This window comes from Caretta caretta, chromosome 1, assembly GCF_965140235.1.
Source record: "Caretta caretta isolate rCarCar2 chromosome 1, rCarCar1.hap1, whole genome shotgun sequence".
In the NCBI taxonomy this organism is placed as follows: domain Eukaryota; kingdom Metazoa; phylum Chordata; order Testudines; family Cheloniidae; genus Caretta; species Caretta caretta.
The window spans coordinates 234420091-234441022 of NC_134206.1; the positions used below are offsets into that span (position 1 = coordinate 234420091).

Sequence of the window (20932 nt, forward strand, 5' to 3'; positions counted from 1 at the left end):
TGAAACAATGAATTCACACTACTGTGGCTCTTTTGGGTAATGTTGATCACTAATTTGGCTCCTGAATCACTGAGGTCTGAGAATCACTGCTCCAGACATTAAGGGCATGTCTACACTTGCCATTTAAAGCGGAAGAAGTCCCTTTTTTGTGCAAAAACCATGGGAGAGTCTACATGCCAATGACTTTTTGCAGTGAAACTCAGAAATTTCACTGCAAAAAGAAAACCACCCCCACGAGAGGCATACAGCTCTTACTGGTGATGCTTTTGCAGTGATGTGCAAATGAAGACGTTCTTCCTGTTTACACAGTTTTTAGCCTCCGGAGGATATCCCACAGTGCCTAGGTGACCACTCCAGCCAGAAGCTCTGCTCCTCTATTGCCAGGTAAACAGACATCCACCCGTCCCCCTGCAAAGCCCTGGGAACTTTAAAACTCCCCTTCTTGTTTTCTTAGCAAGAGCTCACTTGTCTGGCCAGGTGACAATGCCTGCTCCAGGGAGCAAGCGATCCCCTGCTTGGAGCAATGCTGAGCTACTGGAGTTTATCAGTGTTTGGGGAGAGGAGGCTGTGCAGGGACCCAGGATACCTCGCAATCGCGTGCCCCCCCAAGACCCATCATCAAACTGGAGAGAGCTGCACTGTGGGATAACTGCCCTAGAGCGCTGCTCTCATGGCAATGGAAATGCTGCTGATGTAAACACACTCTGACGCCTGAGGAATTAAGTGAGTACACAAACCAGTGCTTTATCTTCACGGGTTCCCTATCCCTGATGAAACTTACAGCACAAAAACTCTGCAAGTGTAGACATACCCTAAATAAGAGAAGCTTTATTGATCACTGCCACAGAATTTAACAAAATGTAATTAAGCTTGATGAACCAAATCCCCTTAAGGGCACCCAATTCAAAACCTTGTTAAAGAGATTACTAATCTCTACCCTTCTTTATATTTGAAGATGAGCTTGCCATGCCATTCCAAAAGCTTCAGCATGTAGCTATTATATGCTGACCTACAACGAACAAAAAAAATCCAGTGGTTTAATACAGAAATTTATTGTACAAAGAGGAATATGATTTTCATGCTCATATACAATGGGATATTTGGGTCTGACTACATAGAATATTTACATTCAAGTTTACACATTTATTCAAGTTCCATTTTAGATGTTGTCAACACACATTCCCACGAAATTGTCTTCAAATCTAAAGAGTCAGTCTTTATATTATTCTACCAAAGTCTTCAAAAGATTTGCTGGAAATGGATTGTTTCCTTTTCCTGCAGTACCCATCATCTCCCAATTATAGAATTTGAAAGGAAACCTGACTTGCAGAAGTTAATGTCCTTTAATTGTTCTTTTATCCAAGTTAGCCAGACATTTCCAGATAGCAAAATACAGAGGGCCTGATTCTGCCTCCATATATGCAGGTGACTGTCTCTCAGATTTTGTCTGTATCAATATTGCAAGATCATGCCCTAAAAAACTGGACTTCAGTAGTTTAAGACAATATTTTGCAGACTCTTTCCAAAAAAAAAAAAAGGATTGTACAAATGTTAATATGGAAATGAGCTTATAATACCTGAACCAGATATAATAATTTATTTTGTTTTACTATAGTTATGCTCACAATGCAGCAACAATATCGAACATTTAAAATAAAAAAATATGTTGTACAATAAAAATATGCACTTGTTCACAAACAGCTGAAAAACATTTTCGCACGCTGTTAAATTCAGACAGTCATTTCTGGTGCTTTTTTCCTCTCAAAGTTCCATGAGCTAAAGCTCTTCACAGACTTAATTTCAGATCGATTGCTTATTTGGTAACATTTTTTTAAACCAATTCATGATCTCTTGCTCATTCAAAGGCAGCTGATTCCAGTTTCTTGATTATCTTCCAGTTTGTTTCTCAAATTAACTAAGAGTAAATTAACATGAACAAGCATTATCAGTCTCAGATACTGTTTGAGTTATTTGTTCTGGCCCTCTCAAACAACTACATAAAGAAAAAACATAGGTAAGTTCCTGTTTTATTTCAGGAGCTCTATGGAATTCCTTTAGATCAATGCCTCATCTTCTGTCTAGATTTCACAGGGGCTAGTAATTAAAAAAATGGAATTACAGGGTACTTGCCAATAAAATGCTGCGCTGGCTATTATGTAAAGTTGATGGACGAAGGTTAGCGATTGTCTCGGATTTAGCTGATTGTAATATTTTGGAGAATTATTGATTTTTGAAGAGGCAAAGCTATACATTCCCACACTGTGCAGAGATCTTTCTACTTTGGGGAGAGCCATTCCATGTCTTCTGGCTTCATGTCGTGACATCTCCTCCAGCACTGGCAGGTTGAGAGACTGCAGCAGATGGTTGCACTGGTATCATTTCTAATTCAGATTCACGTACAACTATCACTGCATCCCCACTGACATTTATTAGACACTGTGCCTGCAAGGAGAGAGAATTTTTAAATAGTTAAATATATCCTTTATGGAGTATATTTTCAATGAAAATCAATGAAATTCATTCACCTAGGTTCTTGCCATATCATTCTGATACGTTAACTCTAATTCTAAAATAAAAATTAAAAAAAAAAAAACAAATCAAAAACTTCCTATTGGGTCAAATTATGCCCACTAGATCTCTTCCAAGTCCACATAACTATATAAAGAAAAAAAGACAGAGAGAGAGACAGACTTACTCCTCTTTGTAGTTATGTGGACTGATTAGAATAACCTCATCCTACATCGGTATTTTGCTATAAGATTGGTTACATCAGCGGGTTCTTTAATGGTCAGAGAAATTGTCATTTCAATCACAATTTACCTGATTTTTGTTTGGGTTCTCCATGAAAACACACTGTTTCATTATGTACGAGACAACTGCATTTCCCCCTAAAGCCGCAACGTGAGCCCTCACCATTGCAAACACTTCAGCAATGAAAGCATGGAGAAAGCCACTGACACCACCCTCCTAAAAAGAAAAAACAGACACAAGTGGATTTTATGTTACTGTCACAAAACAGCACTGGATATCTTACTTATGTTTCTCTCCTTTCAAATTATTCCCTTCCAATGAATGCTGATTGGTATATATTTTAGAGGAGCAACATCTTGTCCTGTAAAATTGTACTTCCCTGTAAAATATAAAGACTGAACTTGTTCTGAGAGTTATGCATCACCTGCTTATGGGTGAATGAGCATCTGCTGAAAAACAAATGAAAAAATCCTGCTACATGAGTAAACAAGAAAAGAATAAAGAGGTTATTTACCTGTAACTGCAATTCTTCAAAATCATCACTTGAATATACCCACATACTTAAGACACTCCTGCAGAGTCCACAGTTTTGTTGGGACCCCCTAGAAAACTGGTTGTTTGGAATTGTGGGCACACTCTTCAGGGGACTGGATTTTTCAGATCTGAAACAATACGTGGAGCTGCAGGCAAGGCCAGCCTCTCAATTCTTTCCACTAACTCCAATTCCTGAAGAAACAGGAACTAAGAGGAGTCATGTGGATCTGTGTAATCATCTTAAAGAACTCCAGTTACAGCCCAGTTTTTGTCACAGTGGTGCAACGCCTGCTGATGACAGCCTGCTTTTTCCACAGTCTCTCCTGCATGTGGCAGAAGGAAAACCAGACATAGAAGCTGTGCTCTCTGTTCTACACCCTGGCTGAATGAGGTCCCTGAGCCAGAACAGTTGTGACAGAGCTTTCCTTCTGTTGACCCCAACAGGATTTCTCATATGCAGAGCATATTTTGAAAAACTTAAAGGTGTTTTTTTTTTTTTTTTGCTTGTTTATCTGCTGTGCCATGCCAACTAAACTGGGAGGAGGAGTGGAGAGGACACTGAAGTGTACTGCTCCACATATGGTTCCTGAAGGGAGAAGAGAGTCTCCACTAACAGCCACTTTGAAGGAAGTCAGAAAGGACTGAGGAAAGAAACTGAAGTCCGTAGTGCTTGAGCCAAAATAGCTGCAAAATCTAGGAATGGAAGATGAAAGGCAGGAACACTGACTTCCCCTGTGTCTGCACCGCTGGCAGGCAGCAAAAGGGGCACAGCTAATCTTAGAAACCTGAATGACAAGTTTTGACCGTCCCAAGTTACTATAGACGAGTAAAGAGGCTAGGAGCCAGAAAACAGGAAATATATATGATTAATTGATAAAAGGCCAAAATTATTTTTATTGTTCCACAATATTTCCATGCATACAGCCTAAAGAAAGTCAACTGCAGTGAGAAACCCAATATATGGACACCAGTTTATCATCTGCATAAGACATATCCTGTCAAAATCTAAATCTACACAGATTACTGCATCAGTGCAAAAAGATCAATAGAATAATGATCCCAGTAAGTAGGCATAATAATCTAATGATACAAAGAGAAAGGAAAAGATTTTATCTGCATGTAGACTGCAGTATCTAAAACACACAGGATAAGCCAGATGTATGGCACTCTTCACTTTTTGAAAATTTTGCAAACACCTCTGAAAAGGTTAAAGGGCCTTGGACTACTCAATATTTCATAAAGGAACTGCCAAACCATCATAATAAATAATAAACAGAAAATACTATTCATATGCTCAGAATAATTTCCAAGAGTGGATATAATTTGCAACCATTTTTAGATATTATGATTATCTAACTGTATTACATTCCATCCGAGGACAATGTTGTATTAGGCACTGTGCAAACAGAGTAAAAAAAGGATCCTTGTCCTAAAGAATACAGGTGGGGAAACTGAGGCACAGAGAAATTAAGACCCTAGGGTGACAGATTAAGTTACATCATACATCACTTTGAAAAATGACATGTAGTTTTCAATTAAATTTTAAAGATATGTAAATTACAAGGCCATAATTTGCAAGATTCAAATGTGAAGTTTGGCTGTCCAAAGCTTCTACAGTAGGGGCGAGCAAACTTTTGAGCCTGAGGGCCGCATCGGGTTTCAGAAATTGTATGGAGAGCTGGTTAGAGGAGGCTGTGCCTCCCCAAATAGCCAGGCATGGCCCAGTCCCCGCCGGCCCCCCTGGCACTCCTGCCCCATCCAACCCCCCCTGTTCCCTGATGCCCCCCCCGGCCGGGATCCCTGCCCCATCCAACCACCACTTCTCCCTGTACCCTGACTGCCCCCAGAACCCCTGCCCCTGACTGTCCCCCGCCACCCCATCCAACCCCCCCTCCTTCCTCACTGTCCCCCTGGGACCCCTGCTCCCATTCAACCCCCCGTTCCCTGCCCTCTGACCGCCCTGCCCCCTATCCACACCCCCGCCCCCCGACCACCACCCTCCCCTCTATCCACCCCCACCCCCCCTTACTGCACTGCCTGGAGCACCGGTGACTGGCAGCGCTGCAGCCGTGCCGCCCAGCTGGAGCCAGCCACGCAGCACAGAGCACTGGGTCAGGCCGGGCTCTGCAGCTGCGCTGCCCCAGGAGCTTGCAGCCCCGCCACCCAGAGCATTGCACCGGCTGTGCAGTGAGCTGAGGCTGCAGGGGAGGGGGAACAGCGGGGCAGGGGCCTGGCAGGAGGGTCCCGGGGGCCAGATGTGGCCCACAGGCTGTAGTTTCCTCACCTCTGTTCTACAGGATAGCACTAACAGTAAGCTGCTTCCACTGGTTATACACAGCGGCAGGCTTTTCAAACGTTTACGGTATTCCTGAACCAGCTCAGATGTATGTGGCTGGGAAGGCTTGGAATGCTGCTTGTTCAAATGGCCATATGTAATTTGTGAATCCTTGCATAAAAGACTGAATAAGGAACCCCAAAAGCCATACATGCTTTGAAAGCCTACCATTGATCTTTTCCTTTAACTAAAGATCAGTTTTTAGCATTTGAGCAAATCTCGGTTTTAGGGTCCAAAGGAGCTCCAATAGCCATTGAAATGAAAAGACATTTTTCCATTTGCTGGTTTTACTTTGTCTGGATGCTGTGCAGTGATTGGCCTACACTAAAATGGCCACCAATGATAATGGACCCACTGACCATGTAATGCTATTTTACTGGCTACATGGGTGAGTAACACTTCTTCCTACCAATTTGAAGAATAAGCAAATGAAGCAGCCCTTTTTATAACGTGAGAGGAACAACAAATAAGTGGATCACCTTTATGTGACTCCCACTCGCTTAGCACACAGTGCCTAAGTTGTGAAAAGTCAGTTCTCTTCCTGTGCCATACAGTTAATTCAGACAGTAAACTCATTTAGCTTTGTTATTATCAATTCACAAAAAAGTGCAAAGTCCTAATATGCAGCTCACCTCACGTAAAGAAGTGGTTTCTCGAATAAAAAACATGTTGATTATCCCAAGATACTTGGTTATTTTTGCCCCAGGGATAAAAGAAAGAGGTGTCATCTTAACAACCGAGACAGTAGAATTGGTGCATGATGGAACAGAACGGTGACGCAAGTGTCCCTCAGCCAGTGGACTTGCTTTGTCAAGAGAAGCAGCTAAAAAAGGTGGAAAAGAAAAGAAAAGAAAAGAAAGTAACTATTGAGTATGATCAGTGATTTGTTCTTAAAACAAAACAACTCTTCTTTATGGTTTCCAAATAGCTTGGTGATTATATTCAGCTGCCTGTGATGTTCAGCCATGTCATGAAAGAAAGGAAATCATCATGCAATGCATGCAAAAAGACAAAAAGCTGCAATGGAATTTATTTGGAAGAGTGGCATTCCTGCAAAAGAAAATATTGAGGCCAGCAGCTGCACATACAACAATCAGTTATCAGTGAAGGTAAAGGAAAAAAGGTGCCAACATTTTGAAATAAATATCTGCTGGAGGAACAAATTATTATAGGAAGAGTGTGAAAGTTATCATGTTTCCCCAGTGCAGCATTTTCCATTAACATATTCTTCATTGTCAACTTTCAGATAACCTTAATCTTGACTAATTTAAGTAAAACAGACAGATCTTCGACCAAAGAACTACTGAAGAATAACTCACAAATTGCTAATTTAGTGATAATTGGTTTGACTGTCACCTACGTGATTGCTACCTGTTTCTCACAAAATTTTTTCCAAGTTTATACATACACCTACACCCACAAAGTGTATGCATATATGATATACAATTAACATGCCTATTTATAGCTATATACTTTATTGGTAACTGTTTTTTAGTAATCAACAACTTGAATAAAAAGATTGCATTCTGCATTTAAACTACTAACTCATAATTCCTAAATTAATTTATTTTGAAACAGACACTAGAAAGCATCTGTAGTTTTTGCGCTTGGATATTTGTTCTGCTTTTGAATTGCAATGCCACTACTGGGTAGGAAACTCCACCCTCCACCACTGGGAAATCAGAGATATGTCTCAGATTATCATAAAGTGGTAGAAACATCCGCCTACTTGTCTTAATTGATCCACGCCTTATGGTCTGAGCTTTCAGTTTAATGAGCTCTATCCAGCTGTTGCATCTGTCTGCAAAGGAACTGTAATCAACTGACGTTGCTGAAAACACAGACAGAAAAACAAAAGAAAAAACAAAGAAAAAATATGGATGACGTCTCTTGCCCACCTCAGTGCTCCTTTTGATGAAGCAATTTTCTGTATCTGAGGAAGAATGAATATCCCTTTCACGTCTGTTTAAAGGAAAAGTTAAATGTACAGCCCTATCCTATATTGTCCAAAGCAATGTACTGATTACTGATGATGTCAAAGCTGTAAACCGACTGTGACTTCATCACTGGAAACGTGTAAATAAAATCATCACACCTTTTGCTAGCTTCTTCACCTTAAGTAACTAGTTTTAGTTTCTTAATGTTATTTTAGCTCTATTTAATCTCAATTTGTATTCCTATTCTTTTTTTCACAAGGAGCTGTTGACCATGAATTTAAAGTTCCTGGATGTAACTATCAATCACTTCTGCTGCCTTCAGCCTGAAAACATGGTTTGGGTTAGGGTAAAAGTCATGAGTTGGAACAACCTCTCAATTTTTAATGTGCAAGTATTTTCCTTTTGAAGCATTACTTTTCTCCCAAAAAGGCATTTTTACAATTAAAACCGAAGGGTTGTTTTTCTGCTATGACACTGTCTTGTTTTTAGGTTAGTACCCCTGAAACTGGTCTTGAGAACAGTTTGGCAAGCATCCAAGGACCTTTTAATAACCGATCTTTTGCACATTACTCTGTAAAAACAAAGGAATACAAATTAACATTAAAGTAAGCCAAAACGAATTAAATAACAAAACTTTTCTCTGAGGAACTACTTCTCTGGCAGATATAGTTATATGCAGGAAAGACTCTCTTAATTAGTGCAAATAATCTCAACTATCTCTTGTGATTTTTTTAAAAAACACATTCCGATATCAATAAGCCATAGCAGAGCATGCATTCCTAGGCAACCGGTAAACACTTCCTGGGTGAATGAAGACAAATGCAAAGTGTGGACCAGTGGCCCAGGAATGTCCACCCTGTTCTGGCTTATGGCTAAATTAAGTAAACTCACCTCTCTGTGCAGCTGGTATACCTGTCTGGGAACTTGCATTCTCCAGGACCTCTAGTAAGACAAAACGAATTCCACTCATGTAACATATGAACAACATTAACTGCACAGATATATTGTACAAAGGATCTTTTTTCTTCTATTAAAGATTTTAGAGATTAAACTGGCAGAAAAAAAGCTCTCTCTGGTGGTTTTAGGGTCTCATTACAAACATGAATTCAGTAAGTACTACATCTATGTGGATTTGATGAATGTACTCTTGTAGCATAGTACAATCAATCAATCAACTTCACCATTAAATTTAAAACACACACTATGATATGAAACTATACACACTCCTTGGCACTCAGAAGTACTTGGGTACCATTTAGAGCAACTTGCTAACAAAAAAAAGACAAAAACGAGAGATTCTGCAGATGGGTAAACAAAATTATAAAAGTATTACAGTGTGATTTATGAAGAAAGATTAAGTGAACCTAATCTGTATAATTTAGATAAAAGATTACAGTGGAGGACTATAACAGACCATATATGCAATGAAGCAGATTAATGGTTAACCCAGTTGATTGGGTGCATAGAAATGCAGAGCATAGAGGATATGCATAAAGCAACTGTTACACAGAGGAGAGAGCAGTAAAAATGCAACACTCTAATCCAAATTAAGATATTTAAATTATATTTGACTGTGCTCCAAACTTTGTTACAATTGTTGACGGGAACTGGCTAAGGTTGTTCCAATACACAAACTATTATTTTAAAGGTTTTTACGTAATAATTATGGAATTTTTCATCTTCAGCTGCCTGAAACTGAGCAAGACTTCCAAGAGTTTTTTATGTTGGCTTTTATTAGAGCGGGCGGTGCGGGAGGATGGCATACCGCACTTCCTATGGACTCAGTTGTGGCTTTGCTCCAAGCCCCAAGCTACGTGCAGCTCATAACTGCGCTATCCCTGAAGGAGGAGACAGAAATTGATGCTCAGAAACATAATGTGCCTTCCGGTTTCCCCCTGGCTCCTAGGAAATACTCTGAACCAGATCTATACTTGGCCCAGTATACTTTCCACAGAATGATGACAATAACACTCGCTGGTACTTTGGGGCAGAGTGCACTCATCACCCATACAGGTGAACAATACAGGCTGAGGTAAGTAACAGCTCTGTGAAAGATGCTTCTTCCCATGCTGGTACCCATGATCTGGATAAACAGCTATAGCTACTGAGATGCCAAAATTATGAGTTATTGTTATTTAAGAAATGCCCATCAAGGTTTTTTAAACAAACGAACAAACAAAAAACCCACAAAAAAACAAACAAACAGAATTTCATGGGACAAAAAAAAAAAAAGACCCTAGTTTGAGGGGTTTTTTTTTTTTTTGCAAACATTTTCTTTGCATTAACTTTTCAGTTACACTAATCTTGGGTTTTACTTTACCAATAGTAGATAAAAGTGTGCAGACAGAAATGTGATGTTCAAGTTGACTGTGTGCCCCTTTAATATGCTGTGGTGGTGGTGGTGGTGGTGGTAGTAACAACCTACTGAAGCCATAAAGTGTATTATGAAAGCTTTAAAATGAGATAATATATAAAAGTCTGCAGGCTATTATATGAATAGGAGTCTTTGTAGACTTCTGTTGCAGGGATGATAAAAAAACTATTTTTTCATTAGTGGTTAATATACCAAAAGATTCTGTGCCAGTATGTTAAAGCTAATGATAATTTTACAGAATAGTAAGTAAAATATGGGGGATTATCATCAGAGTAGATAATTTACTTTTGAGATAATTATATAATTACATTGAGACCCTAGTGCCTATATGTAAACAATCAAAAGAGATTAGATAACTGTCTAGTTAAAAGATTCCAGAACAGTGTACTGTACAATATGACAAAATGTGAAGAACACTGAAAAAGGTTATTTGCTTATATAGGAATAGACTACCCTCTACTGGTCAGTGGCTAGTATGCAAATAAAGTGTTCTAGTATTAATAGAGTGAAAAGATACTGAAGACTCACAAATACTATAGTGAGTTAACATTGAAATCCATACTGAAAGAAGGCTAGTTTGTGTAATAAAATAATGGAAACCAAGGAAGTGCCACATCAGGGATGCCATCATGCTTAATTTAATGGAAAATTAAGAGAGCCAGTTACCAAAAAATTGAATGTAATCTTTGGAGAATGGTCTCCTGCTGCCACAAATGACGAATGTTTCACCTCTCCCTTCATTGTGATTACAGTTGGGGAAAGAGGGTTGAAGTGGAAAAGAACAGAGGTCGAAATGGTTATGCCTGGGTTTTCAACCGTTCTTCCTGTATAACTGGCTAAACTGTTAAAACATTGACTCTCAAAGGCATGAGAGATCTAGGACACTGACTGATGGACACCAGAATACTCGGAAGACTAAATAATACCCAGTGCCTTAGTAAAACAACAGAAGGTAACTTTGAAATATCCATCTGGAGCTTAAAATAAAGGGAAGCATCTCTGTTTTGCACAGAATTTGTATATGTATACCAGATTGTTCACAGAGTCACAGAAATGTAAGGGAGAAAGGGATCTCAAGAGGTTATTTAGTCCATCCTCCTACACTGAGGCAGGGTTTAGTATATCAAGACCATCCCTGATAGGTATGTGTCTAGCCTGTTCTTAAAAACGTCTATGACAGGAATTCCTCAACTTCTCCAGATAACCTTTTCCAATGCTCATCTATCTATCATGGGGGCTGGCCCTTAAAGGGACAGGGGTGGTCAGGCACCCATCTTAACTGTGGACTCCAATAAGGAGAATGAGCAAACACAGATCCACCTAGGGAAGAGATAATTCTTTAACTAGCTGGGTGACAATTAACTAGTTAAAGAACATAGCCTTAGGAAGAGTTATGATGGCTCAGAAAGGAAGTTAGAGCTCAGAGAAATGCTTCTAAGCAGAGGGCTTCCCAGGGTGATGGAGCCTCACTAGGAAAGGAAACCAGGGAAGAGTGCTACTTGCAGGAAAGGAAAAGGAAGACCTGTGAATGCCAAGCCCTAGCAAAACCTGGTCCCAGTGGCAGGACCTCAACAAGTAACAGTAAGAACTCCAGATCACAAAGGAATTATATGCTGCTCCAGAGAAGGGTTTCTGGGGTTTAAACTCTCCGGGTACCCTGAACTCAGATGAAGAACCAGTCCTCAGCTGATAACAAGAGGCCCTGGGTCAAAAGGGCCCCACTTGCAAGAGCCTGGATGGAGGACACAGATGGACTTAAATTGGGTTGATTGACTAAGGCTAACTCTGCCCTTTCTCCCATCACCCTCTGCCCCACTACCCCCAGCTAAGATGCTGAGGTGGAGGCTTATTTGCAGAAACATGTTCCACCTTTCGATTAGATAAACTAGACCTCTGAAAGGGCACCATTCAATATACATATAAGTCTCACTGCATTTACAGAAAGCATGCTAAGGGGAACTGAGGCAGTGACAGAGACACTCCAAGGGTGCGTGCCTGGAGAAATCATGGAGCAGGCCCTCAAGAAATCAATTTTGAAGCACTTAGAGGAGAGGAAAGTGATCAGGAACAGTTAGCATGGATTCACCAAAGCAAGTCAAACCTGACTAGCCTAATTGCCTTCTATGATGAGATAACTGGCTCTGTGGATGAGGGGAAAGCAGTGGACGTGTTATTCCTTGACTTTAGCAAAGCTTTTGATATGGTCTCCCACAGTATTTTTGCCAGCAAGTTAAAGAAGTATGGGCTGGATGAATGGACTATAAGGTGGATAGAAAGCTGGCTAGATCATCGGACTCAACGGGTAGTGATCAATGGCTCCATGTCTAGTTGGCAGCCAGTATCAAGTGGAGTGCCCCAAAGGTCGGTGCTGTGGCTGGTTTTGTTCAATATCTTCATTAATGATCTGGTGGAGGGCATGGATTGCACCCTCAGCAAGTTTGCAGATGACACTAAACTGGGTGGAGTGGTAGATATACTGGAGGGTAGGAGGGATACAGAGGGACCTAGACAAATTAGAGGATTGGGCCAAAAGAAATCTGATGAGGTTCAACAAGGACAAGTGTAGAGTCCTGCACTTAGGACAGAAGAATCCCATGCACTGCTACAGACTAGGGACCGAGTGGCTAGGCAGCAGTTCTGCAGAAAAGGACCTATGGGTTACGGTGGACGAGAAGCTGAATATGAGTCAACAGTGTGCCCTTGTTGCCAAGAAGGCTAATGGCATTTTGGGCTGTATAAGTAGGGGTATTGCCAGCAGATCGAGGGACGTGATCATTCCCCTCTATTCGACATTGGTGAGGCCTCATCTGGAGTAGCGTGTCCAGTTTGGGGCCCCACGCTACAAGAAGGATGTGGAAAAATTGGAAAGAGTCCAGCAGAAGGCAACAAAAATGATATGAGCGCTGGAGCACATGACTTATGAGGAGAGGCTGAGGGAACTGGGATTATTTCGTCTGCAGAAGAGACGAATGAGGGAGGATTTGATAGCTGCTTTCAACTACCTGAAAGGGGTTTCCAAAGAGAATAAATCTAGACTGTTCTCAGTAGTAGCAGATGACAGAATGAGGAGTAATGGTCTCAAGTTGCAGTGGGGGAGGTTTAGGTTGGATATAAGGAAAAACTTTTTCACTAGGAAGGTGGTTACCTAGAGAGGTGGTAGAATCTCCTTCCTTTGAGGTTTTTAAGGTCACGCTTGACAAAGCCCTGGCTGGGACGATTTAGTTGGAGATTGGTCCTGCTTTGAGCAGGGGGTTGAACTAAATGACCTCCTGAGGTCCCTTCCGACCCTAATATTCTATGAGTACATTTTCCTTATAGTTAGAAAAATTTTCTTTATATCTAACCTGAATTTCTCTTACTGTAAACTTAGCCAATTACTTCTTTTCCTAACCTTGATGGATATGGAGAACAAGTGATCAACATCCTCTTTATATCAATCTTTCACATACTCGAAGACTGATGTCTCCTTCCTACCTTTTATCTTCTCTAGACTAAACATGCCCAGTTTTTCCAACCTTTCTTTTTACAGGCTATAATAAAAAAGTTAAACTGATCATAGCAGAAAAGAACAAAACAAAAAAAACCAAAAACCCACCAGAAGAGGATACTGTTCCAAACTGACTGTATTGACCTCTGGAAAAATCTGAACAATGGTGAAACTTCTTCTTTTATAGCATATGCGACATTATACAACAGCTAGAAGAGGGAGCTCTCTAACCATCCAAAATGAAATGTTCATAATAAACAGTGATCTCCTTCGTTTATTCAACTTATTTCATTCCAAAACAATTTGGGCCAGAATCTCAGCTACTACACATACTAAAGTAAATGGAACTGATTTACAGGAGCTGACAATCTGACCCTTTAATACACTTATACAGGAAACACTTCATCCATTGTTGAAATGCAACTACCTTTGAGGTAGAATGCAATAGCTGTTTAACAATGGAAAGCACCACTAAACAGCAACATAATAGCCATTTGTCAGGGAACCTTAAGCCCTGGTCTACACTAGGAGTTGAGGTCGAAATTTAGCAGCGTTAAATCGATTTAACCCTGCACCCGTCCACATGATGAAGCCCTTTTTTTGACCTAAAGGGCTCTTAAAATCGATTTCCTTACTCCACCCCCGACAAGGGGATTAGCACTGAAATCGGCCTTGCTGGGTCGAATTTGGGGTACTGTGGACGCAATCAGATGGTATTGGCTCCGGGAGCTATCCCAGAGTGCTCCATTGTGACCGCTCTGGAAAGTACTCTCAACTCAAATGCACTGGCCAGGTAGACAGGAAAAGGCCCGCAAACTTTTGAATTTCAATTTCCTGTTTGCATGGTCACCTGCAGCTTGCCACGCTGGCCCAGAGCTCATCGGCAGAGGTGACCATGATAGAGTCCCAGAATCGCAAAAGAGCTCCAGCATGGACCGAACGGATCTGATCGCTGTATGGGGAGAGGAATCCATGCTATCAGAACTCTGTTCCAGTTTTCAAAATGCCAAAACATTTGTCAAAATCTCCCAGGGCATGAAGGACAGAGGCCATAACAGGGACCCGAAGCAGTGCCGCGTGAAACTTAAGGAGCTGAGGCAAGCCTACCAGAAAACTAGAGAAGCAAACGGCCGCTCCGGGTCAGAGCCTCAAACATGCCGCTTCTATGATGAGCTGCATGCCATTTTAGGGGGTTCAGCCACCACTACCATGTTGTTTGACTCCTTCAATGGAGATGGAGGCAACACAGAAGCAGGTTTTGGGGACAAGGAAGATGACGATGGTGAAGTTGTAGATAGCTCACAGCAAGCAAGCGGAGAAACCGGTTTTCCTGACAGCCAGGAACTGTTTCTCACCCTGGACCTGGAGCCAGTACCCCCCGAACCCACCCAAGGCTGCCACCCGGACCCGCCAGGCGGAGAAGGGATCTCTGGTGAGTGTACCTTTTAAAATACTATACATGGTTTAAAAGCAAGCATGTTTAAGGATTAATTTGCCCTGGCATTTGCGGCTCTCCTAGATGTACTCCCAAAGCCTTTGCAAAAGGTTTCTGGGGAGGGCAGCCTTATTCCGTCCACCATGGTAGGACACTTTACCACACCAGGCCAGTAGCACATACTCGGGAATCACTGTAGAACAAAGCATTGCAGTGTATGTTTGCTGGCATTCAAACAACATCCGTTCTTTATCTCTCTGTGTTATCCTCAGGAGAGTGATATCATTCATGGTCACCTGGTTGAAACAGGGTGCTTTTCTTAAGGGGACATTCAGAGGTGCCCGTTCCTGCTGGGCTGTTTGCCTGTGGCTGAACAGAAATGTTCCCCGCTGTTAGCCACAGGGAGGGGTGAGGGGCTAGCCACGTGGTGGGTGGAGGCAATATGCGACCTTATAACGAAAGCACATGTGCTGTGTATGTAATGTTAACAGCAAGGTTTACCGTGAAAGAGTGTACCCATTGTTCCATAAAATGTGTCTTTTTAAATACCACTGTCCCTTTTTTTTTTTCTCCACCAGCTGCATGTGTTTCAATGATCACAGGATCTTCTCCTTCCCAGAGGCTAGTGAAGATTAGAAGGCGAAAAAACCGCACTCGTGATGAAATATTCTCTGAGCTCATGCTGTCCTCCCACACTGACAGAGCACAGACGAATGCGCAGAGGTAGACAATGTCAGACTGCAGGAAAGCACAAAATGACCGGGAGGAGAGGTGGGCTGAGGAGAGTAAGTGGCGGGCTGAAGAAAGGGCTGAAGCTGAAAGGTGGCGGCAGCGTGATGAGAGGAGGCAGGATTCAATGCTGAGGGTGCTGGAGGATCAAACTAATGCGCTCCAGCATATGGCTGAGCTGCAGGAAAGGCAGCAGGAGCACAGCCCGCCGCTACAGCCCTTGTGTAACCAACCACCTTCCTCCCCAAGTTCCATAGCCTCCTCACCCAGACGCCCAAGAATGCGGTGGGGGGGCCTCCGGCCACCCAGCCACTCCACCCGAGAGGACTGCCCAAGCAACAAAAGGCTGGCATTCAATAACTTTTAAACTTTTAAAGTGTTGTGTCTCCTTGTCCTTCCCTCCTCCACCACCCCTCCCAGGCTACCTTGGCAGTTATCCCCCTATTTGTGTGATGAATTAATAAAGAATGCATGAATGTGAAGCAAGAATGACTTTATTGCCTCTGCAAGTGCTGATTGAAGGGAGGAGGAGAGGGTGCTTATCTTACAGGGAAGTAGAGTGAACCAAGGGGCGGGGGGTTTAATCAAGGAGAAACAAACAGAACTTTCACACCGTAGCCTGGCCAGTCATGAAACTGGTCTTCAAAGCTTCTCTGATGCGCACCGCACCCTCCTGTGCTCTTCTAACCGCCCTGGTGTCTGGCTGCGCGTAACCAGCAGCCAGGCGATTTGCCTCAACCTCCCACCCCACCATAAACGTCTTCCCCTTACTCTTACAGATATCGTGGAGCGCACAGCAAGCAGTAATAACAGTGGGAATATTGGTTTCGCTGAGATCTAAGCGAGTCAGTAAACTGCGCCAGCGCGCCTTTAAACGTCCAAATGCACATTCTACCACCATTCTGCACTTGCTCAGTCTGTAGTTGAACAGTTCCTGACTACTGTCCAGGCTGCCTGTGTACGGCTTCATGAGCCATGGCATTAAGGGGTAGGCTGGGTCCACAAGGATAACTATAGGCATTTCAACATCCCCAACGGTTATTTTCTGGTCTGGGAATGAAGTCCCTTCCTGCAGCTTTTGAAACAGACCAGAGTTCCTGAAGATAAGAGCGTCATGTACCTTTCCTGGCCATCCCATGTTGATGTTGGTGAAACATCCCTTGTGATCCACCAGTGCTTGCAGCACCATTGAAAAGTACCCCTTGCGGTTTACATACTCGCCGGCTTGGTGCTCCGGTGCCAAGACAGGGATATGGGTTCCGTCTATGGCCCCACCACAGTTAGGGAATCCCATTGCAGCAAAGCCATCCACTATGACCAGCACATTTCCCAGGGTCACTACCCTTGATATCAGCAGAACTTTGATTGCGTTGGCTACTTGCATCACAGCAGCCCCCACAGTTGGTTTGCCCACTCCAAATTGATTCCCGACTGACTGGTAGCTGTCTGGTGTTGCAAGCTTCCACAGGGCTATTGCCACTCGCTTCTCAGCTGTGAGGGCTGCTCTCATCTTGGTATTCATGCGCTTCAGAGCAGGGGAAAGCAAGACACAAAGTTCCATGATAGTGCCCTTACGCATGCGAAAGTTTCGCAGCCACTGGGAATCATCCCAGACCTGCAACACTATGCGGTCCCACTAGTCTGTGCTTGTTTCCCGGGCCCAGAATCGGCATTCCACGGCATGAACCTGCCCCATTAGCACCATGATGCCTGCATTGCCAGGGCCCATGCTTTGAGAGAAGTCTGTGTCCATGTCCCCATCACTCTCGTCACCACGCTGATGTCGCCTACTCGCCCGGATTCGCTTTGCCAGGTCTGGTGCTGCATACACTGCTGGATAATGTGTGTGGTGTTTAATGTGCTCCTAATTTCCAAAGTGAGCTGAGTGGACTCCATACTTGCCGTGGTGTGGCGTCTGCACAGAAAAAAGGCGCGGAACGATTGTCTGCTGTTGCTCTGACGGAGGGAGGGGCAACTGACGACATGGCTTACAGGGTTGGCTTACAGGGAATTAAAATCAACAAAGGGGGTGGCTTTACATCAAGGAGAAACAAAAACAATTGTCACACAGAATGGCCCCATCAAGGATTGAACTCAAAACCCTGGGTTTAGCAGGCCAATGCTCAACCCACTAAGCTATCCCTCCCTCTCGTATTTCAGGCAGGACTTCACGGAGGGAGGGAGGGGGGAGCAAATGAATACAAAACAAATCTGGCCTATTTCTTGTTTTGATCCACTCCATCTATCTTTTACATCTTTGGCTGGCAGCAGACGGTGCAGAAGGACTGCAAGCCATCCACATCTCTTGGCTGCTCGGCAGAAGATGGTACAATAGGACTGGTAGCCATCCTCATCTCCTGCCTGCCCGGCAAAAGATGGTACAATAGGACTGCTAGCCATCCATATTTCCTGCTTGCTCACCATAAGATGGTACAGTGGAACTGCCTGCAGGACTAAAGAGAATGACCTGGTCGAGTCACTCCTAATTTAGTCTCTGCACCCATGTCTGCCCAGGCGCTCCTGACCGAAGCGGCCAGGAGCACCTCGGCCATGATGATGATGGCTACCAGTCCTATTGTACCGTCTGCTGCCACAAGGCAATGGGTTGCTGCTGTTGTGTAGCAATGCAGTACTGCTTCTGCCAGCACCCAGGAGACATACGGTGACAGTGAGCTGAGCGGGCTCCATGCTTGCCATGGTATGGCATCTGCACAGGTAACTCAGGAAAAAAGGCGCGAAATGATTGTCTGCCGTTGCTTTCACAGAGGGAGGGAGGGAAGGAGGGCCTGATGACATGTACCCAGAACCATCCGCGACAATGTTTTTTCCCCCATCAGGCATTGGGATCTCAACCCAGAATTCCAATGGGTAGCGGAGACTGCGGGAACTGTGGGATAGCTACCCACAGTGCAACACTCCGGAAGTCGACGCTAGCCTCGGTACTGTGGAAGCACTCTTCCGAGTTAATGCACTTAATGCACTTAGAGCATTTTGTGTGGGGGGGACACACAATCGACTATATAAAAACGATTTCTAAAAACAGACGTCTATAAATTCGACCTAATTTTGTAGTGTAGACATAGCCTTAGTTTCCTTTCACTTACTCCCTCTTAAGTAACGAACACCCTTCCGTTAAAAAATTGTTCAAGGAAAATCGTAATCCATTTTTCTCAGCCCAACAGTCAAAGTTCACAAGATAAAACATTCTTTGCCCAGAATAGACTGAGAGATACATTTTATTAACACTATTTGAATTTCTGAGTCTGGTATTGTGGGCAGGCATTTTACATGCGCTACTTGAAGAAACAAGGCAGCACAGGACAGGGCTACAGAAGTCCAATAAACTAAATGCTGCATAGGGACAAAGATTCCACTTATGATGATTTAAATACAATAAATGGAGCAGAAGATGGAAAATTCTTGTTAAGTAACAAGTGAGAGGACAAAGGAAGAGGAGAGAAGTGTGCTTACCAATCCTTCTTATCTAATGCTTGAGAAATCTGACTGAAGGGCAAAGCGTTTCATTATATCTGAGGTAGCACAGAATGTCAAGCATGGTACATAGCTGCTTTCAAAAGAATACAAACCACCAGCAATGAGGGAGTGAGTGAGTGGAACACCGTACAGGATTATTTTTTCTTTTCATTTAACCAACCTTTAGCTGGTGAGAATGGTTGAGAAACAAGAGGATCAGAGCAAAGTTCCAGTGGAAATTGTAGCTGCTCTTCATTATCTGTAGAGGCTTCAACAAAGAAGAAATACACACATACATTAAACAGATATTTAACCAAAAACGCCAAATCTTGCCAATATAAGTAAGTTTTAATTTAGTAAGGACTGACTAGAACACATTTATTCAACATAAATACACAGTGATGGACTTTTGAGTGCAGATAAGCAATTAGACGTTTGCTAATAAATACAGCTGCAAAACTACTTGGACGGAATCTGAATTCCACTCAATAGGGCTTAACTTAAATAGGAATATTTCAGGAAAACCAACCCAACTGCTTTAGGTCTGCCTTAACTGAGTTAACTGTATCCAACAGTCGGTTTTTCTTATATTTTATCTAATAAAAAATTCCTATTGATACCTGGTGGTTCTATCTATTTAGTGCTAGTGAAAGAAGCTGGATAGGCCTGGATGCTTAAGTTCACTATCCAAACAAGATAAATAACACAGAGGCAGAAGAAAGCCCCCTCAACCGGCCAGTTAATGACTTGAACGCTTGCAAACTCAGCTTCGAAAGGCCATTTCAAGAGGTGAGAAAAGAATTCAAACCTCCAAGCTCAGTCCATTTTTGCAGAGAGGATATCAATTGTGACCTGAACTCAACACTTCAGTGCCAGGAACCAGACTGAAATTATCAGTTTAATTCACATTGGTTATTGAACAGCCATAAAAAGGTAACTATTTTCAGTTACTGTTGAACTGATCTAGATTTAAACCAGTGAACTCGAGGTTCAGGGTTCTGTAGCCCATTATCAACTTCCATCATTAATAGTTTAAATAAAGTCTACCTAAATTTCTTTAGAACATGCATTCTTCCTCAGTTTAGCATGGGTGCTCTTTTAGCAAGCTCATACATAAATTGCATAAATCTTCTCCACTCCCTTCAGAATGTCTTACACTTCACTGAGTTCCAAAAAGTCAGTTAGCCTAGTTTTCTAAGTATTGTGAATAATGAATTTCCTAAAATCTTATAAAAAGATTCTGCAATTTATAAGAATAAGCACAAGTATTCTATGATAAATACGTCCTTTTTTCCAAAGCACAGTGGCAGCAGGAAAATGCATGTGTAGACCACTTATTCTTTAGAATCCATTAAAAAGTTTGTTTAAAAAACTGGAGCATGGAATAAGGTTAAGAATTTCTTTCATATAGTTTCCGGTCTGTTGACTAGAGAGAGTTCTCCAGTGAAGAAGTGTGTGGTTGAATTGATAAACTAAAATGATATCATCCACTACACATTAAACATCTTTCCTATACAAACAATTATCAAGAATTGATCATTTCACCTCCCTCAAAATTCTTACCCCTTTGCAATGTTTTTTCTGCAGGGACTTTACTGGTTTGTAAAGCTTGATTTTTGTCAAATGTTATTGCAACTGCTGTGACTGTGACCTGCAATCAAAAGATACAGTACATATTGTTACTATAAAATCTCTCTTGTACAATCTTCCAAAAGCTTTGCCAAAATTAACATTCTGCTATGGGGAAAATTTACATCATGCATGTTATTGGGAGTAGAAATAAGTTGTTTGTTTTTTAGCAGCACTTACATTTTTGTTAACTATATTCAAGGTACTGTTTTGTGACAAGAGATACCTATGAAATACCATAACCCAA

General features: G+C 42.3%; 1 protein-coding gene across 23 annotated transcripts in view; it reads right to left on the bottom strand.

Moving 5' to 3' along the window:
* Window positions 1–1033: 1033 nt before the first annotated feature.
* C2CD5 (C2 calcium dependent domain containing 5) overlaps window positions 1034–20932 on the bottom strand; it is a 131210-nt gene continuing 111311 nt past the window's right edge. For 15 of the 23 annotated variants that reach the window (XM_075121782.1, XM_048826665.2, XM_048826707.2 and 12 more), the window contains 7 exons: window positions 20620–20707; window positions 19238–19324; window positions 8449–8499; window positions 7350–7451; window positions 6253–6443; window positions 2821–2967; window positions 1034–2442 (listed from right to left, as the gene is read on the bottom strand). In XM_075121782.1, coding sequence (XP_074977883.1) covers window positions 2311–2442; window positions 2821–2967; window positions 6253–6443; window positions 7350–7451; window positions 8449–8499; window positions 19238–19324; window positions 20620–20707 — 798 coding nt within the window. In that variant the 3' untranslated portion in view covers window positions 1034–2310. Of the gene's footprint in view, window positions 2443–2820; window positions 2968–3308; window positions 3414–6252; window positions 6444–7349; window positions 7452–8448; window positions 8500–17352; window positions 17498–19237; window positions 19325–20619; window positions 20708–20932 lie in introns of those variants that run through there. The other 8 variants (XM_048826753.2, XM_075121772.1, XM_048826772.2 and 5 more) reach the window with 4 other exon arrangements.